At 44.9% G+C, this 19117-nt stretch overlaps 1 protein-coding gene across 1 annotated transcript in view; it reads left to right on the forward strand.

Annotated features, from left to right (window-relative positions):
• The window catches only part of ZDBF2 (zinc finger DBF-type containing 2), a 111493-nt gene that overhangs the window by 17307 nt on the left and 75069 nt on the right, over nucleotides 1-19117 (forward strand). The window contains exons 2-4 of the mRNA XM_069733680.1: nucleotides 1386-1485; nucleotides 2763-2814; nucleotides 5226-5277. Of these exons, the coding sequence (XP_069589781.1) occupies nucleotides 2763-2814; nucleotides 5226-5277 (104 nt within the window). The 5' untranslated portion in view covers nucleotides 1386-1485. The remainder of the gene's footprint in view (nucleotides 1-1385; nucleotides 1486-2762; nucleotides 2815-5225; nucleotides 5278-19117) is intronic.

The raw sequence follows: 19117 nt of genomic DNA on the forward strand, positions 1-19117 counted from the left end.
CCCCGGGGTGACAGATGCCCTTTTACTCACTTATATAGCACCATTAATTCCAGCGCTTTACACATATTATCATCCCTGTCCCCATTGGGGAGTATAATATAGATTGCCTATCATTAAGGAGTGGGTTAAGAAACCCAGGGAGAACATACAGACTCCTTGCAGATGTTGTCCTTGGTGGGATTTGAACTCCGGACCCCAGCGCTGCAAGGCTACAATTGTAATCACTGAGCCACCGTGTTGCTCAGGCCTACAGCTCTTCCTTAGTTTGTATACTGACAATGCCAATGTAAGAAGCAGGCTTGGATCTACCCAATAGTGAAGATTTCCAGAAACACAATGTAGATGTTCAGGGACGGGAGTACAGTGCTCTTATAAATGATGCCACTTGTTTTTATTTTTTATAAAAGATGATCTTATTGACCAGACCCGATCTAGGATAAAATCGCCCACTTTCAAATAGTTGTGGAGCTGGTAAGGACTTGGGTAAAACTTGAGAAGGATTTTAGTTGAAAACAAAAATTTCCAATTACAAGTTGCACAAAAATGTGCAATTTCAAGCAGCTTTATGGAGTTCTGTGTGGCAGTCAGTATTATAATCATTCTACCCCTCAATATAAAAAGTGCCAAAACTGGTCATTATATAGTTTCTTTTTCCAAATGGCAATTGAATGTAAAATCCCTTAGATGACTCCAGTGCATTAACCTTGATCGCAGTTACCACTAAATGATATATAGTCTCATATTATAGTAATGCTTCTTTATTTCATATGTTTAAGGGCCTGTTTGTATGAGCAAATTATAAATGCAAGTATCTGAGGTAGTTCCCGTGAACGGTTTTACACACGGACTGATGGTTTATGTGTAAAAATAATTGCAACGCGTGCTATGACCTATATTCTGGATCAGACTCCTCCTTTATAATACAATGGGTGTGGACAAAAAGCATCACACATCGGTTACTATCTGTATGTCCTTCCTTTTTCATGGATCCATTACAGTTATTAACCTAAAGTAAGTAGCTGACCTTCTATTATGTCAATTTTTTTCTGGATGAAAGATATGATGTTGCACACAGTTGTTGAAACCCTGCCTAAGACAGTTATTCCATTATTAACACAATAAGATTTTGAATCGTTAATTTTCCTCCTGTAACCACTCTTTCAGTCAGCCTGCCCAGAATGAATAATGTACTTTAGCTGTAGATTTCCACTACATCTGCAAGTAAATGGTGTTTTTGGTGGTGAGAGGTTCCCTTTAGGCAGCAGGGTTGCTATCACACGTGTTTGTCGTACATTAAGGATTATTAGAGAAATCCACTTTGGTTCAGATTGTTTTGTCTTTTTGAACCATCTCGAGTATCACAACCTTTCCTTTCTGTTTTTCAGATCTCTTTCAGAGATGATAGTGGCTAATGAGACTGATGTGCCTGGCATTCATGTCTGCTAGGAACTAAAAAAGTATAAGTGGAGAAACAACCATTAAAAGGTTTGTGCTCAATGAGGAAGATGTGCTTTTCTACTAAATACAGCCTTTAACATTGAAATTGAAACCCCAAGAAGGAAAAGTCATGGAGTTGCAGAAAACTCAGACTGGATAGACATGTTAACGAAATACAAATAAGGAAAAAATATAACCAAAAAGTTTCAAAACAAGATGCAAAAGGAGCTGCCAGCAGTGGAACTTGATGATTTGCCCAAGAGCATTTGGCATGGCAGAACGAACATTCCTCAGACAACCACTAGTAACCTCAGTGATAGCAGCCAAGGGGTGAAAGTGAGCGTATTTCAGCGCATGGTGCTCATGCTCGATACTGATAAATTTAAATGTTTTGAAAATGTGGTTTCAATTTTTTATCACTTGCATATCGTTAACGAGTCTGTCCATCCTGTGATTTTCTTATGTGCATGACCTCATCTTGGCATTGCAGTTTGTGTTGAGCGCATGTTTCTAGAATGGTATTGGAAGTATAACTATAAAGCAGAATCGGTAGCTAGTGTGTGTTTTTTAAAGACTTAAACCCTGAAGTTTCCCTTCACATATGTGCATAGTGGGTGGCTTCTGCAGGGAGAACTAAGGGGTCACTATTCTACATTTGCCTTAGGTCTTGGTTTCAAGCCTCATGTACATCATTGGTATCATCATTAAAGAAGCTGTCCACTACTTGTACAACTTCTAATTATACCCCTCGCTTGGCCCCCGTAAGATAATGAAGCTTATACTCACGCACTTGCGGTCCCGGGGCTCTGCGCTATTGTTGTGAGACGTGGTGCCCGGCACCCAATCAGCGCTAGTGTGGCTGTTCCCGCCGCCTGTCGAATTGAGCAAGAAGAGGAAGTCTGTGATCAGCTGCAGCCCTGGCTTCCTCTTCATGTTCCGTTTGTCTGAAGGCGGGACAGTGACGCCATCGCTGATTGGGCGCCGGTGTCGCATGTCACCATACCGCATAGGAGCCCTGGGAGTCTGAGTGCTGACACTGCAGGATAAGCTTTATTATTTTATGGTGGCCAAACATTTTTATCAAAAAGGGTTTGTCCTAGTAGTGGTCAACCCCTTTAAGTCCAACTTTATATCACAAACTAGTTATTGAAGCTAATATTATGAAAAGGCTTTGAGGTTTCCTTACACAACTACTGCTATAAGAGATCAGGATTACGTGTTTGTAAATGTGTCCCCATGGTTTATTCCATACGAGCAGTACATTTTGTGTGACCGTTTTGAATACGGCTTACATGGTACTTTAATCTTTCATTATTATTATGCAGATGTATGATAGGAGACGGCGATCTGAAGAGGAAACATCTGCTCCATTACAAGGTGCTATTTTTGTGAATGTCTTGATCACATACCACTGGCTATTTTACAGATAAATATTGAACGAGTTCGTTGTAAAGTTCAGTATTGTTTCAGGAGAAAAATAATTGTTTAATGCTTCCTTATAGCTGATCTGAGCTCTTGCTCTATTATTTGAAAAATTATAATATTGTGCGCATATTCTAATTTCCAGACCTTGTCAATTCAAATAGTTTAACCCCTTCAAAGCCCTTTTTCGTTTTTGCATTTTCATTTTTCACTTCCCTCCTTCCCAGAGCCATAACATTTTTATTTTTCCGTCAATATGGTCATGTGAGGGCTTATTTTTTGCGGGAAGAGCTGTACTTTTGAACAACACCATTGGTCTTACCATGTCTTTTACTAGAAAACGGGAAAAAAATTCCAAGTGTGGTGAAATTGCAAAAAAAGTGCAATCCCACACTTGTTTTTTGTTTGGCTTTTTTGCTAGGTTCATTAAATGCTAAAACTAACCTGCCATTGTGATTCTCCAGGTCATTACGAGTTCATAGACACCAAACATGTCTAGGTTATTTTTTATCCAAGTGGTGAAAAAAAATTCCAAACTTTGCTTAAAAAAAAAAAAAAAAAAAAAAAAGTGCCATTTTCTGATACCCGTAGCGTCTCCATTTTTCGTGATCTGGGGTCAGGTGAGGGCTTATTTTTTGCGTGCCGAGCTGACGTTTTTAATGATACCATTTCGGTGCAGATTCGTTCTTTTGATTGCCCGTTATTGCATTTTAATGCAATGTCACGGCGACCAAAAAAACGTAATTCTGGCATTTCAGATTTTTTTCTCGCTACGCTGTTTAGCAATCAGGTTAATGCCACGGTGGCTTAGTGGTTAGCACAGCAGCCTTGCAGCGCTGGAGTCCTGGGTTCTAATCCCACCTTGGACAACATCTGCAAAGAGTTTGTATGTTCTCTCCGTGTTTGCGTGGGTTTCCTCCGGGCACTCCGGTTTCCTCCCACATTCCAAAGACATACTGATAGGGAATTTAGATTGTGAGCCCCATCGGGGACAGCGATGATAATGTGTGCAAACTGTAAAGCGCTGCGTAATATGTTAGCGCTATATAAAAATAAAGATTATTATTATTATTATTATAGATCGGGCGATTTTGAACGCGGCAATACCAAATATGTGTAGGTTTGTTTTTTTTAAAATTGTTATATTTAGGATGGGGCGAAAGTGGAGTGATTTAAACTTTTATATTTTTTATATTTTTTTCATATTTTTAAAAACATTTTTTTACTTGTGCCATGCTTCCATAGCCTCCATGGGAGGCTAGAAGCTGGCATAGTCTGATCGGCTCTGCTACATAGCAGCGATCATCAGATCGCTGCTATGTAGCAGAAATGCAGGTGTGCTGTGAGCGCCGATCACAGTTGGGCGCTCACAGCAGGCCGGCATCAGTAACCATAGAGGTCTCAAGGACCGCAGGTGCGCAAAAACATTGAAGAAGTTTATTAACCCTTCACGAGAGCTAAAGCCATGTGGAAGGAAAAAATAAGCATTTTACGTTTTTCTCAAAAAAATTACTTTGGAACCAATTTTTTTTATTTTCACAAGGGTATCAGGAGAAAATGGACCACAAAATTTGTTGTGCAATTTCTCCTCAGTACGCCGATACCCCATATGTGGGAAGAATACCACTGTTTGGGCGCATATCAGGGCTCAGAAGGGAGGGAGCCCTTTTGACTTTTTGAATGCAAAATTGGCTGGAATCAATGGTGGCGCCATGTTGCCTTTGCAGACCCCCTGATGTGCCTAAACAGTGGAACTCCCCCAATTCTAACTCCAACCCTGACTCCAACACGCCCCTAACGCTAATCCCAACCCTGTCAATAATCCCAACCATAACTACATCCCTAACCCTAACTTTAGCCTAACCCTACCTTTCGCCCAACTCTAACCCTAATGGAAAAATGTAAATAAACACAGTACATCCTAATCCCAACCCTAACCCTAGTTTTAGCCCCATCTCTAACCCTAATGGGTAAATGGAAATAAATACATTTTCTTTATTTTATTTTTATCTAAATAAGGGGGTGATGAAGGGGGTTTGATTTACTATTTTTGTGGGATCACATCAAAAGAGGGGGAAATTAAATGGAAAAACAGACTTTTTTTTTTTTGTGGTCGCTGTTATACCGTTAATAACGGCGATCACAACACTGGGGTTCGTAAAAAACATCAAATATATCTCGTCAGCACGTGCAAATAGCAAACATGCGCTTGCATGACCGCCTGATCGCCCCTGATCGGACTCATGGCAGCAGGCGCACTGCACCTTGTCATGACATGGCAGTCTGCAGGCACCTAGACTCACTGCAGACTTTCATCCCAACTCTATCATGCACCTTACAATTCTCTGCACATGGTTCTTTTGCAGATGTCGATGGGAAAGGAGAAGCAGATTATATTAAGGTGGAGAGCAGCAGCAGGTAAGGGCCTAATCATTTAATTAGCTTTGCACATGCTTATGTGACCTTTAGTTATACCGTCTATACGTTGGCTGTCTATAATTCATTTTTTATATTTTTACATTCTATGTACCTTATTAATGAATAGTTAACAGCACGATACAATTCTGTAATTTCACCATCGATGCTTAATCCTCACCTGCAGTCTGCATTTAGGCTGCATCTTACACTGGTCATAGCAATACATTGAGTGTCTTAAAAATCACTCCCCAGTTAAGTAATGTATTTTTCTAATCCCTGTATGTTGGTATTACTGAGTATTTAAAAACCACAGCTATTTCCATAGTTATATGAAAATCACTTTTTAAGGGTTTGTTCAAATGAAACAAAACTGAAATAAATGAACTGTGGATATAAGTTGTTATACATGCAATGTGTAGGAGCATGTTCACACTGGTCACTAACAAAATGAGTGGATACTCTGCTATAAGTACGGTAAGTAAAAGCAATAGTGCATATAAATAACATGGGGTACTCAGTAAGCACTGCTTTTGATTAAAAAAAGCACAAAAGCCATCCCACCAACGCCAAGGTTTTGCTTTAGGCTTTTGCACTTAGTGCATGCAAGGGGATGGCATCCCTTTCTTTGAGCTGGGCATTCTGTTTATATAGCTTTGCTGTTTATATAGCTTTGCTGGGGGTCCATAGTTGGGCCCCGATCCTGTTCGGCCCTTGTTCACATTGAGGCCATTTTTGACATAAGGAAAGAGTTTAATACTGGCAATTAGCATCATCCTGATTGGGTACACCTTGGCGCTGGTGGGATGTCTTTTATGCTTTTTATAATCAAAAACAGTGTTTGCTAAGTACTTTATGTTATGTATATGCATTATTGCTTTTTGCTTATTTGCAGATGAGAATATGTTCATTTTGTTTCTGTCACAGATTTTATGCAGACAAATGTATTAAACGTCTGAGCTGTCCATATGCAAAACTGCTGGCATATGTACAGCTCACTGACCAATGCAAGTAAATGTGGTAACTCACATGAACATTTTACACACTGATGGCCTGAGTGTAAAAAAATCACAGCCGACACTACTGTGAGCCATATTCTGGTTCAGACTTGCTCAGTATAAGTCAATGGGTGTGCAAAGAACAGATCATATAAGGGTTACCATCCATGTGTCATGCTTTTCACGGATGACGTACAATTATAAACATAGAAAACTGAATTTTACTTTTTAATTATTAAAGTGTTCAAAGAAAAAACAATGCAATATACATCTACAAAACGGACACGTGGATGACTACGAAAAACCATGAAAAATTTTTTCTGGATGTAAACCAGACGATTTTGCTTACACTTGTTAGAGCCAGCGTAAGATTGTAATTACTCTGTAGAATAAAAGTCTTGGTGTAGCCTTGTCTGTCCTCAAGCTTGTGTATTAAATTATGGCTGGAAACACACTGGCACTGAAATTGGGATCTCTCCAAAATGAGTAAAGCAATGTAGATATAAAGTTCCTAATATTTAGCCCTCTAGAGTGATATAAAAAAGAATAAAAATGAAAAAATTTGTTTTTCTAAGAAATTAAACAATAAAGAAAAAAAATTCTATTTGGCAACATTGCATCCATAAAAGTCCTCTCTATCGAAGTAGAAAATTAGTTAACCCATACATAAACATCATTTTTTGTTACTGTGCTACCCTCAAAAATCCATAAAAACTGTTCAAAAAGTCATATATAGCTAAAAATTGCACCAATAAAATGTAAAAAAAAAAAAGTTGTGGGTTTCAGAAAACGGCACACAAACCAAAATTTAAAAATATGTACCGTATGTACTCGAGTATAAGCCGACCCGAGTATAAGCCGAGACCCCTAATTTTGCCACAAAAAACTGGGAAAACTTAATGGCTCAAGTATAAGCCTAGGGTGGAAAATGCAGCAGCTACTGCTGCCCCATATAATGCTCCATACAGTTTATGATGGGCCCCATAAGATTCTCCATATTAAAATATGCCCCATATAATGCTGCACAAATGTTGATTATGGCCCCATAAGATGCTCCATACAGACATTTGCCCCATATAATGCTCCACAAATGCTGATTATGGCCCTATACGATGCTCCATAGAAATATTTGCCCCATATAATGCTGCACAAATGCTGATTATGGCCCCATAAGATGCTCCATAGAGATATTTGCCCCATATAATGCTGCACATGGCCCCATAGAGATATTTGCCCCATATAATGCTGCACATGGCCCCATAAGATGCTCCATACAGACATCTTCCCCATATGCTTTGATAAAAAAAAAAAGACATACTCACCTCTCAGGTCCCCGGCACTTGCTATATTCACCAGTCCGCGTTCCACCAACAGCCGCCGCTGTGTCTTCCCCGTCCTCTGCACTGACGTTCAGGCAGAGGGTGGCGCGCACACTAATCACGTCACTGCGGCCTCTGACCTGAGTGTCACTGCAGAGGACGGGGAAGACACAGCGGTGGCTGTTGGTGGAACGCAGATCAGGTGAATATCACGCACTGCCCCGTCATACTCGCCTGCTCCTGGCGCGGTCCCTGGACGTCCCTCGTTCTCCGGCGCCGCAGCCTCTTCCTGTAGTGAGCGGTCACATGGTACCGCTCATTACAGTAATGAATATGGACCCGACTCCACTCCCATAGGGGTGGAGCCGCATATTCATTACTGTAATGAGCGGTACCATGTGACCGCTCAATACAGGAAGAAGCTGCCGGCACCCGGAGAACCAGGGACGTGCAGGGACCGCGCCAGGAGCAGGTGAGTATTATTAAACAGCTGCTGCTCCCCCTTCCCTGCCGACTCCTGGGTATGACTCGAGTATAAGCCGAGAGGGGCAATTTCAGCCTAAAAAAATGGGCTGAAATTCTCGGCTTATACTCGAGTATATACGGTATATTAGATTTTCTTTAAAACAGGTAAAATTAAAAACAAACTATAAATATTTGGTGTAATTTGGTATCTGTGTAATTGTACCGACCTGAAGAATCATGTTGCCAGCTCCTACTTATTCCAAAGTAAACATAGAAAACCCCAAAATAATGGAAAAATTGTAGGTATTTTCTTCTTTTCTCCATATTTCCGCAAATTGTGTGATTATGTGAATGCTGGCATTCAAAAGTACAACTTGTCCTACAAATAAGGCTACTTTAACACTAGCGTTGGTACGGGGACGTCGCGCTGCGTTGGCCCGACGTACTGACGCATACTGTGTAAGCGCCGCACAACGGGGGCAGCGGATGCAGTTTTTCAACGCATCCGCTGCCCCATTGTGAGTTGCAGGGAGGTGGGGGCAGAGTAAATAGCGGACACGACGCAGCAAAAAACGTTACATGTAACGTTCTTTGCTGCCGACGGTCCGCGACAACACAACGGTTGCGACATGTGTCAATGTGTCGCTGATGTTGGTCTATGGGGAAAAAACGCATCCTGCAGACAACTTTGCAGGATGCGTTTTTTTTTCTCATCGACGCATTGCGACGTATTCCAAACTACGCTAGTGTGAAAGTAGCCTAACAAGCCTTTATACAGTTGTATACACCAAGAAATATGAAAGGGCAAAAATTAAAAATTGCTCTCTCCTTAAAGGGAACCTGTCAGCTGGATTGTGCTCAGTAAGCTACAGACACTGTCATATTGTTACCATCATAGTGATTAAAATGATACCTTGGTTGATGAAATCCATCTTGTGGTTGTTGTTTCATCTTTATTTTCAGTTAATGAGCTTCTCATGCTCCGGGGCGGGGCATTTTTCTTCTGTCAAAATGGCGCTGGAACGCCACAGATACTACTGCGCTGGCCCTAGTTTGGCAGAGAAAAAAAAATTGGGCTCCCTGACGATGGCGCCGGTGGTGCCTGCCTCGATCCTATTGCGTAGGTGCCACCGGCGCCATCTTGATGAAGCCTACTTTTGCAATTTTGCTAACTGAGTGATTGCAGAAATTTCTCCTGACCCCAGAAAACCCATTTAAGAAGTTTAAAAGTAACTACAATTTTCATGATTTGTGCACACAGCGTTGTTGTCAGTCGGATTCTGCGTGGAATCTGCCTAACAAGGCCCTACAAAACCACTCAAATTATCAACATAATGCCTAGCAACATAAAAATTAGATTGCTGTGCACAATATGATGTCTTATGTCACGTCTTTTAACTGCTTTACGGTTCAGAAATTGTGACATGGTTAATAAAAGTGACATGTTCATTCTTAGAGAGGCTTCAAAACTGCCCTGTCTATTGTTGAAAGTATTGGGAAAATCTCCTGCAGCGAAACTGTCTCAAAAAAATGGCAGCAAGACCATCAGCGAAGCTGCTTATGGAAAAAGACTTCTTGCTTTCTCCTGAAGTGGCTTCACTTAGGAAAACTTGGCGGGACCGAAAGCATGTTGAGGATGTTGTGTCCACATGCCCTTAAGGCTACTTTGACACATCAGGCTTTTTGTTTAAGGCACAATCTGGCAATTTTTTGAAAAAACTGATCCGTTTTTTTTTTACACCGGATCTGTTTTTTTCCTATAGAGTTGTATTAGCGCCGGATTGTGCCTGATGGCCAGACGTTTCATCCGTTTTTTTCTGGATCCGTCCAAATAGTCATTTCCGGCGGATGGAGAAAACGTCCCCTGCAACGTTTTTTTGTCCGGCGGAAAAAAACGCACAGTGACGGAATCTGCCAAAAACACATGAAACGGAGGTGTGAAACAATGAATCCAGTGCCCGGATCCGGTTTTCAAAGCATTTCCCATACAAATCATGCAGATTTTCTGTTCTGGTCTCTCTCTCACTCTCACTCGAATCAGGAAGTCAAAAAATCCATGCGCATTAAAGACCGGATAAAGCTAAAAAATGGATCCGGCGCATCAGTTTTTCACAATTTACGTCGGATCCGTTTTTTAAAAAATTAGCCGGATTTAACCTGAAAACAAAAAACTGATGTGTGAAACTTGCCTAAAAGACACTGTCCACAGTGTTTTTTGATAAGTTTTTTTTCTCTTTCCCCCATGACGGCACCACGGAGAGAGGGATCCGCCCTTAGGGACAGGAAACTTACAGGTTAAAAAGGCGGTACCTCTCTCCCGCATCAGTTGGTTTCCTGTCCATGAAGGGGACAGCCGGACACCGAGCAGGACGAGGATGCGCCGCTCCATCACCCTGGACACCACACCTTCAGCAGTTTCGGTTACCCTAAGACTAAGGGTCCTACATCCTCTACTTTGGCATCTCCTACCAAGTAACCCCATGATTAAGACCCAGGAGGGTCGAAACGTTGGGTTGTTATATCATACTTTATCTCTGCACTGCTTGTGGGTTATTTTTTCTGTCTGAAACTACTTTTGGAATAATTGGAATAAAAGTGTAAATACACGTCTACAAACCAGCATCTAAGAGTGTGCGGTGAATTTCTACTACTCAACTCTGGGGCCATCTAGGTCCGTTACGCCAGCACCTCGTAATTTAGACCTGAGTGCACACCATTTTTTCCTCTATCATGACGGGGAACCTACAGCACGGACATACCTTAGATCATCGTGGGATGCCGAGGGCTGACCAGTTCAAACCAGGCAGCAGGGCTCCCTGCCTCGGCTGGGGCGGTTGTTTCTTCTCCCCCCGAAGCGCCACCGCCGGGGTCGGCAGACACCTTGAGGGTGCGCGGGGAGAGGCAGTGAAGAAAGCGACCCGAGTCTGCCTCTCCCGGGAAAAAATCTGCCAGGCGGTTAAGTGACGGCGGTCAGACTCTTCTAACATGGCGGCGTGAGGGTGGTGGCTTCCACCTCAGTTTTGCATGCTGCGGGCCCAGCCACTTAGAGCAGCGTCCACCTCACTGCATATTCCCGGAACATGGGACCTGAGACCCCGGAATACGCCCGAGACGAACCCCCCTATGGCGCGAGCAGCGCAATGCACTACTGGGAAAAACAGTAGTGTGCATGCGCGAGAGGCATTCCCAGTGACGACGTGGTGCATCACTGGGAAATCAGTGATTCCACAGCACTGCGTCACCTGGGGCGGCAAAGGGCCTGGAAAATCTATTTAAACCCCTGAATGTCGGGGAAATAGTGCCTAGATCACCATGAGTGACCATGAGAAGCCAGAGGAGCAGGACATCCAGGTGCAGTCCCCCAAGCATGTTCAAAGGCAGAGGCAGCACCAGCAACGCCAGCACCTGCAGCGACAACAGCGTAAGGAAGACACCTCTTCCCAGCAGCGCAGCAGATGTGGTCGCTCAGGGTCTCAGCGCAGCAGAGGCTCCGGCAAAACGGCACGGCCAGAAGTGGATCCAGTTGTGGACATAATCCCTAGGCCAGAGACGTATCTCTCTTACTACAGGAGGGTGAGTGATCTTCGTTAAAGTCCACCCTTTAATTAGGGTTTATCTTTTATTCGGACTCCCATGACAGCACCACGAGAGAGCAGATCCGCCCACTAGGAACAGGAAACCTACAGATACAAAAAGGCGGCACTTCTCCCACGTATCAGTTGGTTTCCTGTTCATAAAGGGACGGGATCCTACAGAATTTTTAAGGATCCCAGGCCGGCTGACTCAGGTAGAGAGGAGGTCTCCTACCTCGGCCGGTGTGGAGATCCTGGAGATGTCAGGGTGTTCCTGGCAGGGCTGCATGGCGGTGACGTTCATAGCAGGGAGCAGTCGCCGGCAGTGTTCTGTCTCCAGGCCAGCGCGAGGTATTTCCACCTGGTTGTGGCTCCTCCCGGGGTGTGTGGCTGGTACTGCGGGCTGTGTATTGTGCGGCGGCATTGGGGTGGCGCCGTCCGGTGCACAGCTGGCTAGCCGGGCGTCCCACGCTGCTCCCAGCGCCAACAGGAAGCGCTGCGGGCCGGGGTGATGTCTGGGGGCGGAGCCGACATCTGCTTCCGGGTCTCGGAGTTCCGCGCATGTGCGGTGTCTTCATTATGGCGGCGCCCACCGGGATTTGCACGCCGCTCACTCACAGGCCCATCTCCTACACCTGGGGGGGAGAGGCGGACAGCGATTCAGGGGGAGCGCTTGGCGAATCTGCTGACCGGAGGAGGGGTATTTAAACGAGCTCCAGATCCGGTCCCTTGCTTCTGGCCTCAATTCCATGAGGTATGGAGAGTGATCGTGAGCAGCAGCCTCAGCTGCTGGATAAGGTATGTCAGAAGCCTAAAGGAAAGGAGCATGACAGGAGGAGTGATGAGTCTGGTCGCAAAAGCTCCTCCAGACAGGGGTCAGGAGCATCAGCCAGGAATAATCCCCCTCATATTCCGGTATCTTTCTTTTTGGGCAACCACTGGTAAGTGATCTACGAGAATGTTCTCTCAGTAACGTGATTCCCCTCATATTCTTTATTTTAGGGGAAGACATGCATTGGTAAGGCTAAACATAAAGAGTGTGCCATCTGCGGAGTTCCCTTACCCTATTCGTGCCCTAAAAACTGTACCCCCTGTATCCAGCAGACGGTGAGGTCTCATGGAAGGGGAGAGGGTGGAGGGCATTAGATCTTCATAGACTAGATTGCCTTACTTGCCCCCTCAGGTAGCGGAGGAATCCTTTAATGTGGGAGCAAGCCTGAAAGAGATGGTCAGGGCGGAAGTTAAACAGTCCATTAAGTCCCTGTCTCAAGCAGGAAGCTCTAAATACAAAGCTTCCCTGGTCTCTGACTCTTCGGCGGATGAGGATAGAGATGAAGGTTCCTGCGATTCGGCTTTATCGTCCTCCTCTTCGGATGAAGACACTGGCCGCTTTTGTCTACCCCTTGAAAGGATAGATAAATTAGTTAAGGCGGTCAGAGGAACAATGGGCATAACAGAACCCAAACCTCAGCTATCCAAGGAAGAGATTATGTTTAGTGGATTGGAGCAAAAGAAGGCTTTTCCGCTAAACAAAAAGATTCAGGAGCTTATTAATAGAGAATGGAAGAAACCTGAGAAAAAAGGTTCCTTGCCACCAGCACAGAAACGCAGATATCCCTTTGATGACCCGGCAGTCTGCAGTTGGGAGAAGGCCCCTAAATTAGCGAGATGATTAGATGCGGCAGTGGCCAAAGTTGCAAAACGAGCTTCTCTTCCCTTCGAGGATATGGGAACCTTTAAAGGGAACCTGTCACCTGAATTTGGCAGGACTGGTTTTGGGTCATATGTGCGGAGTTTTGGGGTGTTTGATTCACCCTTTCCTTACCCGCTGGCTGCAATATTGGATTGAAGTTCATTTTCTGTCCTCCATAGTACACGCCTGCACAAGGCAAGATTGCTTTGCGCAGGCGTGTACTATGGAGGACAGAGAATGAACTTCAATCCAATATTGCAGCCAGCGGGTAAGGAAAGGGTGAATCAAACACCCAAAAACTCCGCCCATATGACCCAAAACCAGTCCCGCCAAATTCAGGTGACAGAGTCCCTTTAAGGACCCCTTTGACAGGAAGGCCGATGTCAGAATCAGACTGCACTCAGATGTCATCCGAGTGCAGTCCTATTGGAATACCTGGGGTGGACCCGCAGATCCACGACAATGAACCTCCCAAGGGTGAGCTGACCAGGTAGACCACCCCCTATACAGGGAGCGTTAGGGGCAGACCCAAGGGAGACTATTGCCGCAGAAGCTGGAACCCGGAGACAGGTAGTAGGAAGTACAAGATAGAGAAGCTCGGCGCAGGACAGACAGAGTGAGACAAGATGAAGTACAGTTAGGTAAGAGCTTGGAACCGGTGAGACCAAAGGAGAACTGCGAAGGGGAAGACACAAAGGAAGCGGGACAGGACAGAGACTCCAGACTACATAGTACGGAGAGGACACTGGGAGGACTGGACTGGACGAGGAGACAAGGAAGCCTGGGAAGGCAGAGAAGCTGAACCAGCTGGACAGAGCGGAGACTCAGAACAGGCAGTGCAAAGACAATGGTAGACCTGAGTCACAGAAGCACAAATGACAGACAGGCAAGGAGCAGAGGAAGGAATCACCTTATATACATGGAGTGCTGGAGGACTTCCAGGTCACGGTCCTCCAGGATCACAGAGAGGAGATACAGAGCGCCTGCAAATCAGAAAGAGGAAGTGCTGGAGTGGGTAGTGCGCACGCGCACCCGACGAGAACCAGAGAGCAGAGAATGAAGGAGAGGACGCGCGCCTGCAGGGGGAGCGCGCCGCAGCGGGTTAGAATGAGCGGAAGGAGTGGCCGTGACAGCCGACACCTTTCTTAAGGGTACCTGGGAAATGGCAGCCGGTTCCTTAAGACCTGCGGTAGCATCAACTTGTACAGCCAGGTCAATGATGGTTTGGCTGGACCAATTAGAATCCTAGTTAAAGGAGGGGGCCTCTAGAGACTCTATTTTAACTGCTCTACTGGTGATTCAGGAGGCTGCTGCCTTCTTTTCAGATGCTTCTATTGACTCAGTTAAGATGGCGGCTAGGGCAGCAGGACTCTCTAGTGCGGCTAGAAGAGCTCTGTGGTTAAAATGCTAGCCGGGAGATATACAGACGAGGTCAAAGCTCTGCACCATTCCTTGCAAGGGAGAATATTTGTTTGGTACGGCCTTAGATGAGCTCCTAGAAAAGGCCGGAGATGACAAAAAAAGTTCCCTAATTTATCCATGTCCTACTGCCGTCCCTTCAATAAGAAGAGATTTGGTCAGGGAAGGAAGCGTACATTTTCACCCGTTAGAGATCGGTCTAGATGGGAAGATAAGCGTAGAAGAGGTACAGGATTTATGTTCCATCGTTTCTCGAGGGAGAGAAAGAAGCCAGACCAATGACTAGCAATCCCAGTGGGGGGGGGAGACTTTTTTCCAGCATGGACAAAGATCACAAATAGTGTTTGGGTGCAGAACACTATATATCAGGGACTCAAACTTGAGTTTAGTCGTACCCCACGGGATAATTTTAAATGGACTCCCTTACGCTCTTCTTCCCTTGAACAGTCGGCTTTAGAAGAAGAGGTGACGGCTCTTTGTTCTAAAAATGTCTTGATCGAAGTTCCAGAATCTGAAAGAGAAAGGAGGTTTTACTCTCCCCTGTTCCTTATTCAGAAGCCTGACAAAACATATAGGACCATCATAAACCTTAGGTACCTTAATTATTTTCTGGTCAAACATACCTTCAAAATGGAGTCTATCAATTCAACAATAAAAATGCTGCTTAAAAACTGTTTCATGGTAGTAGTGGATTTAAAAGATGCCTATTATCATGTACCCATCCATGCAGATTTCCAACAATTCCTAAGGGTAGCAGTTTTAATAGGGGGAGTAGTTCACCATTTTCAGTATAGGGCTCTTCCCTTCAGTCTATTTTCCGCCCCTAGGGTATTTTTTTTTTAATCAAATGTTTTTATTAAACAGTAAGAAAAATATATGCAGATTACATTGCTGCAAACAATACACATATGTTTACTTTTTCAATAAACTTTTTAACCCCAAACCAGCCTTCCTCCCCCCCCCTCACCCCAACCTCTAGAGACCTAACAAGAACCGCTCCGATCTACCCAAATGACCATCATTAACCAGGAACGAGAAGGTGTCATATCGACACTGCTCCCACGGGAACAGAGGACCCAAAAGCAAGAGCAAAGTCTCCAGATCACGTCGCCTCGAGCCAGGGGTTCCACAGCCTATTGAAAGTGTCCATCTTGTTTCTTTTAGAATAGATGCTCCTTTCCAATGCAACAATATGATCCACCTGCATCATAAAGTCTCTTCTCGTTGGTGGCTCTACCCTAATCCAGAACTTAGCGATCAACTTTCGCGCGATAAACAGTAATCTAGCAATAACTGTTTTGTACGAGTTATCAGTTACAATCTCCTCCACGTAGCCCAATACGCATACCAGAGGATCACGTGGTACCGAACATTTGTATGTTAGTCCCACTTTATTTATCACCACGATCCAAAACGAGGACAACCTGGGGCACTGCCACATCATATGGAGGATACCTGCTTCGGACTGCGAGCACCTAGGGCATTCGGAATTAGGTCTTAGACCAGCTTTGAACAACATGTCCGGAGTTCTATAAGCCCTATGTATAACAAACAGTTGTGACAGCCTCCCAGGCTCACTCATCGAGATCCTGGGCACATATTCCAATATTGAGTCCCACTGATTGCCGTCAATCGCCCCCAAGTCAGCCTCCCACTTCGCCCTGGCTCTGATAGGATGCCCCTCTAAGAAAGAAAATAGAAGGAATTCATATATTCCCGAGATCACCCCCTTTGTGCCTTCCCCCATGAGGATAAAATCTAGCATTAGATCCACCTGGATCACTATAGGCCCCCTCCTACATTGTGCCCGATATGCATGAGAAATGCGGCTATACTGATACAGTTCAGAGTTTGGCAGCAGAAATTCCTCCTGTAATGTTTCGAAATTCTTAATTCTACCTTGGTGCAAGACTTGGCTCATCCGAGAGATTCCAGCTCCCTTCCAAACATGAAATCCCTCCATCTGTCTAAACTCCTGCAAGAGACAGTTATTCCATATGGGCGAAAACCTAGTAAGTGCCCTCACTCCCCTAATTCCCTTAACTTTGTCCCAAACCTTTTGGATAAGCCTAGTAGTGCAGAATTTAGCACCCTTCTCTCGGAAATGCCCACCCTCCAGACCCTCGCTCAGTACCCTTGACCCCATCAATTTCCTCAAGCTGCAGGGTGTCCGCTCCCAACCCGATTCCACTCCCCATCCCCTAAAATGTTGACATTGTGAAGCCAGAAAATATAGCCATGGGTTAGGCAGTGCCACTCCTCCCTCCGTCTTTGGTCTTTGTAGAATTTCTTGTTTAAATCTAGGACTTTTCCCGCCCCAAATCAGCTCGCCAAACAGAGATTTAATCCTCCGAAATCTATTCTGCGATATCCATATAGGGGAGTTGTGCAGCACGTAGAGGAGTTGCGGCATCACAATCATCTTTATTAGATTTATTCTACCAATAACCGATATATGCAACTTTTTCCACGCCTGAACCTTAATTCGTATCTTCCGCAAAAGTGGCGCCAGATTTAGCTCCTCAAAACTCGTCAGAGGTAACACGATCTGGATCCCCAGATATTTAAATTTATCTACTAACCTCAACTTTGTAGGAGAGTCCCTCATTTCACTATTTTCATAATCCCCATCTACTAACATCATATTGGACTTTTCCCAATTGATTCTCAAACCAGAGTAGCTCCCAAATTCCTCAATAATGGCCTCCGCCCCTGCCAGGGACTCCCCCGAATCCTCCAAGAAGAGCAAAATATCATCTGCGTATAACGCTACCTTTTCTTCCGAAACCCCGTACATAAATCCTCTCACCTCCCGGGAACCTCTAATTTTCGCAGCGAGGGGCTCCACCGCCAGGGCAAAAAGCAGTGGAGACAGAGGACAGCCCTGTCTAGTTCCCCTAGACAAAGAAAAAGTCTCAGAGAGGACGTTGTTCACCTTGATTTTTGCCACTGGGGAAGAGTACAACAGCCGCACCCATGAAATGAATTTAGGTCCGAACCCCAAACGTTCCAACACTGACCACAGGTAGCTCCACTCCACACAGTCAAAGGCCTTGTGGGCGTCCAAAGATACCACAACCCGTTTACCAGCATTGTCAGAAGGGATTTGTAAATTTAGAAACAGCCTTCTCAGGTTGAGTGCCGTCGATTTGTTAGGCATGAAGCCTGACTGATCAGGGTGTACCAATTTATCTATCACCCTACTTAACCTATTTGCCAAGGCTTTTGCCAAAATCTTAATGTCGGCAGTCAAAAGTGAAATTGGTCTATAGGATTCTGGCATCAGTGGATCTTTGTCAGCCTTAGGGATAACCACCACGATAGCCTCTCTCATTGACAAAGGTAACTCCCCTCTTTCCAACGAACTATTATACACCCCTACCAATTTGGCCAACAGAGTTTCTTTCAAGGTCTTATAAACCTCAGCTGGAATGCCATCCGCTCCCGGAGCCTTACCCCCCGCAACACCCGCCAATGCGGCCCCCAATTCTTCCTCCCCAATCGGTTCCTCCAATAATTCACACTCCTCTCTACTCAAACGGGGCAAATCAATCTCTTCCAAATAGCTCGCCATATCTTCGGATCCCCTCTCCACACTGGACGCGTATAATTTGTCATAGAATTTCCTAAACACTTCCAAGATCTGCTCCCCCTGAGTGACCAACGTTCCCTCCTCCGTCTTAATAGAGTAGACATGTGAAGAGTCTCTTTGCGCGGACGCCACTACCGAGAGCAAGTGCCCCACCTTCTCCCCCTCCGAGTAGAAGGTTTCTCTCTGGAAGGCCCTCAACCTCTCCGCCTTTTTCAAAAATAACTGGTCAACCTCCCTCTGAGCCGCCCTCATACGACTCTGAGATTCCTTAGTACGATGTTCCCCCAATGCCGCCTCAGCTGCCTTCAATTCCTCTAAGACACCCCGATCCCGCTCTCTGGTCTTTGTCTTATGTCTTGAGACGTCCCTAAACAAAATTCCCCTTAAATACGCTTTCATGGTGTCCCACACTACGTGACATTCTGCGCTCCCTTCATTGATCTTAAAAAACTCCTCTATTTCTGCCCCCACCTTTACTATGTCCAATATTTGTAACCAGACTGGGTGGATTTTCCAGCCCGCCCTCCCCAAACCCTCCTGACCTGACAACTTTAGAGAGACCTGCACAGGGCTATGGTCTGATAAAATCCTGGGATTATATTCCACCCCGTTTAACAGTTCGTTCATCCTATCGTTACCCAAGGCGACATCAATTCTTGACATCGAACCATATGTAGTCAAGTAACAGGAGTAGGAATATGTATTGGCATTGCGAACCCTCCAAAGATCAATCCGACCTATTTCTCTGAGATAGTTACCAAAGGGAGTGTCATTACCGTCGCTGC

This window comes from Ranitomeya imitator, chromosome 7 (assembly GCF_032444005.1).
Source record: "Ranitomeya imitator isolate aRanImi1 chromosome 7, aRanImi1.pri, whole genome shotgun sequence".
Lineage (NCBI taxonomy): Eukaryota > Metazoa > Chordata > Amphibia > Anura > Dendrobatidae > Ranitomeya > Ranitomeya imitator.